This window comes from Bacillus rossius, chromosome 3 (genome assembly GCF_032445375.1).
Source record: "Bacillus rossius redtenbacheri isolate Brsri chromosome 3, Brsri_v3, whole genome shotgun sequence".
NCBI lineage: Eukaryota > Metazoa > Arthropoda > Insecta > Phasmatodea > Bacillidae > Bacillus > Bacillus rossius.
Genome location: NC_086332.1, coordinates 111,321,124 through 111,332,057, shown reverse-complemented (window position 1 = coordinate 111,332,057; position 10,934 = coordinate 111,321,124). Strand labels below are relative to the sequence as shown.

Below are 10,934 nucleotides of genomic sequence, written 5' to 3'. Positions count from 1 at the left end.
AGGCTTGATCCTCTGGTACATGATGCTTGCTACTTTAGTTCAGTGTGTCAGGAGATCTTGCATACAAAAGAAATTGTAAAATAAAAAAGAATTGATTGTAGGTTGAAATAAAGTCCTGTTTTGACTTACAACTATAATACATTATTATATGACAATAGTTTTTATGTATAGAATCTTTCAACATACTGAACTATAACAGTATCATGTACCATAGGAGGATCAAACCAATAGAATCATGCCATCAGGATCAAGTCTTCAGGATCCTGGGATAAACTTCAATGTATGAAACGAAAACATTAAAAAATTACATTCATCTATGCAGGAGGCAGGTACATACTCTTCGCCGCCAGCAAGAAATGATGCAGCCGTTCCCTATCATCAGGATACCTTCCATGGAACATGAATTCCGCAAGGTACCCAACGTAGTGCAGAATTCGCAGACCATACCGAGGTACTTTCTGCCTTACATTGTGCCAAAGTCTTTCTATTCTTTGGGTGTTCGTTCTTGTGTCGGGATCAACAAAATTCATTCATACTATGATTCACCTATTTGTGAACATAATGGGGTTCTGCAGGACAATTATAAGAACGCCAACAGTCTCTAATAATTGTCGTTCAGGCAATATGAATATCTCAATCGTGTGCAGGAGAGTTCTGCTGTTGCGATATTTGACAGGAATGATAATAATATTATTACTATTTCTCTCGATTCTGCCGAGAACCTACTGACCCTGAACAATTCTACCCTTATAATTTTTATGTTTACCAATTTGGGCCTCATCTATTTCAACAACTTACCCCGGTCCTACTGACACATCCATACTCCATTTAATTATCACCTCTCGACAATAGGACGACCAATGTGTGACTGTTTTTATCGCAACATGACAATGTCTCCTAATATATTCAGTGCGTGGGTGATTAATAGTTAAAAAGAAATAATTGATCTTAACTATCGTTAGAACTGAAAGTTTCCTTTTTGAAAACCACGTGCTGTTTCTTAACGATTTTTTGAAATTATATTTTACCCTCATAATTTTGTTACTGACATGTGTAACTGCCGCTCATTAACAATGAAAGAATTTGCTGTCCTCGGCCAACTCAGTGACCGCCCAACATTTGTCGCACTTCTGTTAAATGAAAAAAAAATTTAATATGTCCAGGGAACACCTGCCGCGTAGCCTGTTCACACCACACTTGCTCTCCGAAACACCAGTCATACCAAACACAGAATATATGATGGCTGTAATCAAAGAATTACCTGGAAAGACTGCAAAATTGAGTGTGTCAGATACTTCACTGCACAGCATGTATTCCTCACAGAAAAAGAATGTAGGTATTTAACAAGTCAATTCAAATTTTTGGCTCCCATTAGACTTGTTTGTTACAACGTGACTTAAATTAGTATGTAGGCTACTTTAAATGCAATTTAACAATTTAAACATTTCGTAATACAATTACTTATTCTGATAAAATAACAAAACATGAAATATAAACATTAAAAATCCAATTGCTGTAAAGTCATAATTTAAACAAATTTCATTATTACAACACCTACATTGACGTATGTTCTCAAAAAATAAAATAGAAACAAACCCATACAGGTAAACAATGAATGTCGGCGGCAGCGTAAAAGCACCTGTCTTTTAATGTAATACGGTATATAAAATTTCAGTTATTTAACAAACTTTTAGGAGTTACAAAAACCATCCTTTTGGAGTAAATTTAGGGACGTGTGTAGTCTGAAAATCATGTTTTCCAAATTTTTCCCCTTCAGTTATAAAAAGCCTTGATATCCGAGTATTACCTAATTATGAGAAATGTTTAGTAGGGTAAATTAGCTGCATTATAATATCTTTATTTGGTGTGAACATTTGGTTAGGTTAACAGCATTTTAAATGCTTTACAGCATTGTTTTTGGACAAGTGTTACACAATACAATTTTTTACACTTATTTTTTCAGGCAAGCTCCTACTCAAGCCTGCATCCAGTGAGAAAGTAGACGTGACAATATATCTGAATTATTTAATGGTATCAGCATAAACTAAGTTAATACTTTTGCATCAGTCAATTATTTTTTACAAGTTTTTGAGTATATTTTTAAGTAATCTTCACACATTCAACCTCATCATTTCACAATCATACATAACATAAAAGGTTGTAAACTGCAGGGTAAGTTGGCTAGTAACAAACTTATTTGCTATCAGTCCTCAAAAGTCACAATGCTTCATTAAAATATTTGAGAAACTGTTACTTTTACAAATGCTGCAGCAGCGATTCTATAATTATCCTTGCTTTTAATTCAAAGGTCAACAAAAGTGCTGACAACCTTTACAATGCATTTATTGAGGATCCTTTTAGACAAACGGTTCATTTGAGGAGGTATTTATAAACATTCAGTATTTTTTATTTATACTGTACACCAATCCCTCACTTAGCACGCCTTCAAATTGCGTTAATTCATTCAGCACGATGTTAATTTAATTCCCCAGTCTTGAATAGCATGTCTGTAAATTTCGGTTGGCATTAAATTGCCACAGACAAAAAAAAGTTGAGCATGACACCACAAAGTTTCAACTCGGTAAACAACAGATGTAAGGTGGCATACAGTTAGCTGTACGAGGGGGGAAGAGATGTGTGCGCAGGTCTGACTATGTTATCAGTTGTACAAACATCAGCTGTGCTATTGAGTGTAAATGACCAAATGTTTTTACGCCTGGGCGTATGCCGCTGTGCTGTACCGTTGTCCCCCGGCCACAGACCGGACTTTGATGAATTTCAAACCACTCAGTGGCAGGGAACTTGCACGCACAAACACAAAGCAACGTCTGCCTATTCGTTTGCCGGTAAGTGTATGTGTGCAAGCACCCTCAGTTGGAATCATAATGTAATCTTGGCTTCCTAGTGAGAGCATAATGCAACGTGTTAAAGTAAAACTATAAGTATTACGGCATGCAGAATGTCATGAAGGCTGCACTTATGTTGATCACATTTTAGTTTTAAACAAGTCAACTGTGCGCACAATAGTACGAAATAAGAACTCTATAAAGCATTGATGTCTGTTGGTTGTACTAGCGGGAATATATTTGATAATAGATACCAGTTACAGAAGTGAACAAATGATTCACATGGAAAAGGTTGTTAAATGAATGGTGCGATAAAAAAAATCACGGGCCTGACAGGATTGGTGTGAACCAAGTGGTGATACCCGAATAAGCAATTTAATTTTTAAAAAATTAAAATCTAAATATCCGGACAGAAATACCGGTTTCACTGCCAGTAAAGGATGGCTTGGAAAGTTCGTGGAAAGGTATGCAACATGTGTTGGTCATAACTAACGATAAGTACATAACCACGTACCTATCATCCGTTATGCAATGTCGTATTGTTCATACAAAGTATTCGATCTTAGGCTTATAAAGATAAATTGTGTGAGATATTTATTGTTGAGTGTTATTCTACGCATTTATATTTCCCTACTCTTTTTGGAACACATTAAGTAAATTAGCCTTTTTATTTATGGAGACTATTGTTTCAGAATACGTTATTTAGAATAACACAAAACATTTTTAGGAACGCTTAAGTCGTGTTAAGTGAGGGATTTGTGTATTTGTAAAAAACTGTATAGTGGGGAGGGCGACAAAGTCCTGAGAAATTGAGATGTGAAAATTAATAACAACAAGAAAATTTAACTCACAGAGTTCTTAAAATTAGGTACCTACTACGAGAATTTAATAACATTGATGGTAATATTTTTTTTTTCAATATTAACTTGTTTTTATTCTTGAACTACACAACTTCTCCAGAATTCAAGCTCTTCACAACTACTAAATTAAAAAAAACTCAATTTAGCAAATATTTAAATTTTAATTAGTTTTAAAGTATTGTTTATGTGGCTCACCGAATCTTAGCCACCTTTAACTTACGCTCCAGTCATCTAAATTTGGAAAAACCTAACCACCCTCAAAAAAATATTCTGAAAAAATAAGAAAATAATAAATCTGGATACTTCTAATTTGGTGTGATTATCTCATGAAAAATGTGGGGAAATATTAATGGAAATAAAATAAAAATTCCTATAACAATTTAATTTTTGGTTCCAATTATTTCCTCAATATTATTTATTATATTTTAAGGTATAAGAAAACACAATATTCCTTGATTTAAAAGTCTTTAAAAAAGTATAAAGTTTTCCAGGTTACAGTGGGAATAAAAAACTAGATTTTGCAAGAATTGAAACAGTTAATTGATTTTTCAGTAGGCCCATTATTAATAACTAACTTGAGCAACTTTTCACTGTGATTAAGACTACGTAGACCTGCAAAAACCTTGCTACTGTGAAACACCACACAACAAAACCTACCATTTATTGATTATTTACACAACCAATGACATTGTAAACTAAAACGAAAATTGCACAAACACATGCTAAAAAGCCTTATGTTAAATGTAAAAGTCCTGGAGCAAATATTATTAATGAAAATTATCTCACTGCTTTGATGGAGACTGAACATATGCCTGAAGTGACTAGCATTCCTGACATACCTGTGCTGATGACTGGTGGTGTGTTCTTACACAGTGGTGATCCTCTGGGAGGGGCCATTAGGCCATCCTATAATCCCCATAGCTAAAAATAGCAGGAGACATAAATATGTTACTTTTCTGAGATGTCAGAAACGTGTTAACATCGCATAAAAATATTACTTTATGAAATTTCTGAGTGACCATTTAACTGGGAGGTACTCCATACTTACCACCCAAAATACCTCTGATAATACTCACTCACCTCCTCCTCCTCCGAATCAGCTCTCCTTACGCTTATGCCATTTATTCACAAAACTGTCTAAAGCTGAAAAACAGGACTGAAGGGGAACCTTTGTTTTTCTTGTTGTACGCCCTGCACCGCCTCTCCAACGTGTGGCTGCTGGTTGGCTGGAAAGTGTCTGACTGAGACATGAATGAGTCTGATCACAGGTTTACTAGCATCTAGCCATGGCATGACCGGTGAGTTGTGGCGGTGTGTTACTCTTGCAGCCGCTGCCTGAAGGTGTGAAACCAGAGCCACCGGGCACAGCTGGCGCAGAGCCACACATCAAGGAAGAGGAAAACAGAAATAAGAAAAAGCTATCGAAAGCGAAGCTAGCTGCTCTGGCGCAAGAAGAGGTATGTCATCTTTCCCATTATAATATTGGCATTTTAAATCTATAGTTGCAATGTCAAATACAGTGTTATCAAGTGAGATTCTTGTGGATTGATAACCGGTAAGTATGAAAGTAGCAGCCTGAAGGCCTAACGTTAAAATAGAGTGTTATTTTAACGTTCAATCTAAGGACAACATTCATTCTTTTACTTTACAGGCTAACAGTAACCTATTTTGATATACATGAATAAGATTGGCAGATAAAATTTGTCAGTGTAGGTACATATGTGAATTGTTTGTATGCACACTAATGATTTTTTTTACACAAAATATTATTGTCTGTATTCTAAGCTGCTTCTGTGCCCATTTGCTGTGTTGCACGTTTTCTGTATCGTAAACAACCACTGAAATTTATTAATCTTCTAGGTATATTTTTCTAAGCAAGCACCATGACAAAATGATTCATGTTCATGGCAACATAATAATCCTAACAACCTTTTGTTAAGGGGGTGCCTTCCATTTCAGGTCCAGATTTTATATCTACAGTAATTACAGATAAACTTGTAGACTTTTTCAATTGTTTAACTTTCACGAAATGAGAAATATACAGCACATACGTTTTGCATAATTAGCCTCCAAAGTTACATTTTTAACGTTTTTGGGTTGTACAAATAAGGAGAATTTAATTAATTGAAAAAATGGAACTTTTTAGGTTTAACTGCAATGCCACTGGCTACTTCAAGAAATGGTTTGAATTTCTTTCAGCTAATATTAATTAATTTTACCTGGAATTTCAAAATTCTCAAATTTGTTATGATTTAGACAGCCAAGAAAAATGAAATGAGTTTTTGTGAAATAAATGCAAACCATATCATGAAGTAGCCAGTGGCATTGCACTTAAACCTAAAAAGTTTCAGTTCTGCAATAAATTTAATTTTCCTTATTTGTACAACCCAAAAACGTTAAAAATGTAGCTCTGGCAGCTAATTATGCAAAAATTATGCGCTGTATAAATTTTTCATTTTGTGAAAGTTAAACAATTGAAAAAGCCTAAAAGTTGATCAGTGATTAATATAAATATAAAATCATGACCTGAAATGGGAGGCACTCCCTCAAGGTCGCCCTCTTGTTTAGTTGAAAATAATTTATTTTAGAGTACCTAATCATAACATGTCTGCTTTAATATCCAAGATTTATTGTCTTTCATGTGTCTTTTCAATTACCATTCCATGTTGAAACTTTTAAAAGCCAGTAGATATTTTTTTCCAAAATCGGTTTTGTTTGCTATTTTGTAATGAAATAACTCAATAGCAACCTGAATCACGAAGGGGTTCCCATATAAGAATTATGAATGATGTATAAATTTTTATTGACACATAGTTCCTTCCCCTCTGATGAAAGAATTTAATATTACTGCTTCTGCACACATTTAAGAATATTACACACCCTGTATAAATGAGAGCAAGTTTAGCTGATGATTTCAACTGGCTGTAAGGTTTCAGTCCGTCCAACCTAGTGGCCTACTGCTCCCAGCAGCTCCAACATTCCGACGTTTGTTGTGAAGTAAAGGTTAACTAGTATTTCATAATCATTAAAATAAATGTTAAGAAAAATTTTGCATGCCTTAAAAGTAAGTTTAAAAAAAAAGTTTTTAAGCCTAATTTTAAGATTAAAGATAAAACTCTCAAAAAAATATGTTAAAGTGCCCATTTAAAATAATTATTTAAATTAATAAACTGCCAATGGTACAAAAGAAGTATGAACGTGGTACCATGCCATACCCCTTTTGAGAAGTAATTATACATCTTTAAGCCCGGTGACCAACACATTGTGGGCGGTGGAAGTGTGATGTACACTGTGTCTTAACTGTCTCCAAACAGTTAGGTACTTCTCTTCTCACCAGAGAGCTACATTGGACATTCTTTGAAAGAAAATCCGCTCCACTTAGCCACTTTAAATTAATTTCTAAAGAATGCTATCAAATAATTTTATTATTGTAAGTAAAATTCATTTACACATCAGGCAGGGTTCCCGCAGACAGGGAAAATGTGGAACACAGGGAAGATCCAGGGAATTGAGGAGGTGTGTTTAAAACCTCGAGAAAAAAAAAAGTGATTCTGACAGTATCCTAGTATTAAACCATTGTCAGTAATTTTTCATCACATTTAGTAAGTCTTAAACCATCAATGTATTTCAACTATAAATTCTTGTATTGCTAAAAATATATATCTTAATTATCAATTAAATTAATTTAATGTTAGGGAAGGAAACTAGTGTGTAATCTGACACCCAACCAAATGTCCATACCTAGTCTTTCACCTGATCACAACCAGTAGGTATGAAATACTTTGACCCACAGTGAAACACAACTTCGTTGTTCTCTGTCAGGAGTTGTGCGTACATAAAATTTGCTAAACTTGCGAACTAAGTACGATTCCAAAACACAGCAACTCCCCTGAATGACGGTCCTAAATAAAAAGAATTAGCAGAGCTAATGTTAAGGAGAACTGTTTGGAACCAGAAGAAAATATACACTAAACTTTTACCAATTACAACACCAATTTTAAGTTCTATAATATCATGTACAGGTTTATTAAAAATAACTTGTCATATCATACAAATACTTAAACTTCGAATGGATGCCACCATAAGCCATCCACATTTCAATTAAGTCATTAACAAGGCCATTGAAATGATGCTTTATAATATTTCCTAAAATATACATCACTAAAATACAAATATATATTACAAAACTTTCTTTCATTATTTTAAAAGGCAACAAAGGTGGTATCTCCAAAAAAAGTTGATAAATATTTTGCGTATATAAAATGTATTCCCTAAACATCAGCCAGAAATCTTATCAGTATAAATCATTTAAATATTAAAACTATATTGCCTTCCTAGCAAATCTGGTAAAGTTCTGTATTGCATTGTTTCCATTTTTTTTTTTGTTGTTAAATAATAAATCTTCAGTGTGCTTAATGTATTTTGAAACTTGTAAACGTGCAGAAAATGGGAGCTAAAAGTTCTCAGTTCACAAGGGGCTCATGCAGGCAGCAAAATGACACAAGTGTGTTATAAATCATAATTGCCTAAAATTGCACAGCACTTTTAAATTAAAATGTTGGCATAATTCCCATCGTAGGTTTCTCCTCTTTAGCCATGAATTTAAATCGGGCAAAGTTCGACGTCTCACCTTTGCACTGCTGTCCATCGGTTCCGGTATAAAGTTGAGGCGCGCAAAATAAAATTGAAATATTTTAAATCACAGTTTCTCTTCTAAAATGCATATGCCCCACATGCATTGCCAAGATGTTAAAAGGCAACTAACACCATAACTGTCCTTGCTATGGCCATGGCTGAAGACATCACCGCACACTCCCGGCGACCGTCACTCAATTCACCCGCGATACTTGCTCACATGTGCAGGCCTTATCGCCCGCATGTTCACACCTCCCCAGCCGCCCAGCCTGAACTCAACTTCCTCGCGGCTCTGAGCAGACACTTCATCCACGTCACATGCCAATTTTTTTTCTGCCACACTATCACCATCTGTTGGACCTCTGTTGCAGTTGTTAACAGTCCGAAACTAGCGCAGCACTATCGATGCTGTCCCACGCTCACACTAATTAGTTTCTCATGCACTCGCCATAGCAGTTCGATTGCTCGCAAGTAACTGACCACTAAAAGTAACAAACAAAATAATTTTTTTAATATCTACAAACTTATGAACTGCTGCATACATATAATAGCTTACATGTACATACTTATTTGAGCTGCCATAAATAAATATTAACACTTAAAATATAACCAGTTACAGACTAAAATACATAGTGTAACATAAACTAAAATATAAACCAGAATATAAATATTTTAAATTCAATGCTACCAGCAAAATATTTTTTTTTGCCATATACCAACATTTTTAAAAAAAACTGAAAGGTGTATTGTTTTAAAGTGTAATGTTATTATATATATATATATATATATATATATATATATATATATATATATATATATTTTCCATGTTTACCGAGTTCATGGAAATAAAAACTATAAACTGTATAATGTAGTACTACAACACATTTTATAAGTAATTTCTGTACTATATATATGTGTATATATATATATATATGTATATATATGTGTGTGTATATGTGTGTGTGTGTGTGTGTATATATATGTTAAAATGTGTGATGGTGTGTAACTTATGATGATGTGTATCGTATGTTTGTTTTATAGTGTAGCCATATAAACCAATGAGGCGGGGAAAAAAGGTTAGGTGGGACACTGAAAACAAGTTAAAGACAAGGAGTTTGACTGTCTTATTGTTTCCTTTCAGTCAATGTATAACATTGTTTAAATAAACAGTAGTTGTACTACACTTTGCTTCAAAGAAAACCTTTTTTGCATGCTGATTTGAAAGGGAATACCTATTTCAAAATTTGCAACAAAATAATACTTGTCTAACATGCATTTTACATCTGTTGTGCAACATTAACATGCTTTACTACAAACGTCTACAGGCAGAATCCTCTTGCAACTCAAACAATGTCAACGGACAGTCACAATATCGGTTCTAACCTGGTTTTTTATTAAAACTGGTAGATCGAAACAGTTAAATACTATTTTAATTTTGTATAAACCAATATCACCAGTTAGCGGATACTTAGTCAAACTTAAATTTTTAAGAACAATTAAATCTCCAACTCGTGCAATGAAAAAGTAATTGTGTTGAGCGCTATGAACCTACACTAATTTCAAAAACTAAAGTACTCCAAAACTGAATTTGTGAGACAGTGTTTTTTTAATATGATGTTTATATTTGGTGTGGATTGTACATGCATTAGGTATAATTATTTGATATTAACTTCTGATTTTATAGAAGTTACACCTTAATGACATTAATAAACCACAAGTATATTTATTTATGACTGTTAGTATGAAGTTAGCAATCATGGACTATTAATTACAGTATCTTACTTTATATTCAGCTTAGTAGTAACGAGAGTACTTCATTATGTAATGTACCTGTGTTCCTGTAGACTTAGTAGGTACTTAAAAAAAAAAAAAGGCTAGAAACGTACGGGCTATGACATACGTCAAGAAGACATTTTAACAGTGAACAGAGGCGGAACACAGGTAATATACAAAGAATTTAGGTGTTAACACCCCAAAAGGTTGGTGGGTGTTAAGGTGGATCGTAATATATGAAAATATAAATAAAACACTGAAATCTGGTTACTTCTAGATTATTTTAATGGTTAACTTATATTATTTTGGACAAACCAGATTTATCATAGGGATGTAGTTAATACTTTTGGTCACCACTTTGATGACTTACAAACTAAACAATAAACATTTTTATGAAAATTCACAGGTTCAGTAAACTCAAAATTTAGTACATTAAATTATAATTGAATTGAATTTTACTACACGAAGGCCGGCCGCAGATACTTTGATAATTACTTTACAGGTTACATTTATTTTAAAGCAAGTTGCACAAACAAGGTTTCAGAGTAATAAAATAAAAAATAAACAACTTTCCATTATTTTGGATTGACAAGTACTTTTCATTACTATATTTTATACTTTTTTCTTTAAATGGTAGTTGAATAGTTCGCAAATTGTTCGTAGAGGAATTAAAACTTTAAGATTTCTTACATTGTGTCTTCCAAACATAGACTTAGCTGCATGCAAAGTGCTGACATCCGAACGGCGAGGCATGACGGGGCGGATATCGGACTAATGTTGACAGCATGATGCGGGGAATTTAAATGGCCGAAATCATGAA

General features: G+C 33.8%; 1 protein-coding gene across 7 annotated transcripts in view; it reads left to right on the top strand.

Annotated features, from left to right (window-relative positions):
- The window catches only part of LOC134531134 (probable ATP-dependent RNA helicase DDX52), an 87,938-nt gene that overhangs the window by 12,549 nt on the left and 64,455 nt on the right, over positions 1-10,934 (top strand). For 4 of the 7 annotated variants that reach the window (XM_063366732.1, XM_063366737.1, XM_063366733.1 and 1 more), the window contains exon 2: positions 5,035-5,163. In XM_063366732.1, coding sequence (XP_063222802.1) covers positions 5,035-5,163 — 129 coding nt within the window. Of the gene's footprint in view, positions 1-322; positions 452-5,034; positions 5,164-10,934 lie in introns of those variants that run through there. The other 3 variants (XM_063366730.1, XM_063366731.1, XM_063366736.1) reach the window with 2 other exon arrangements.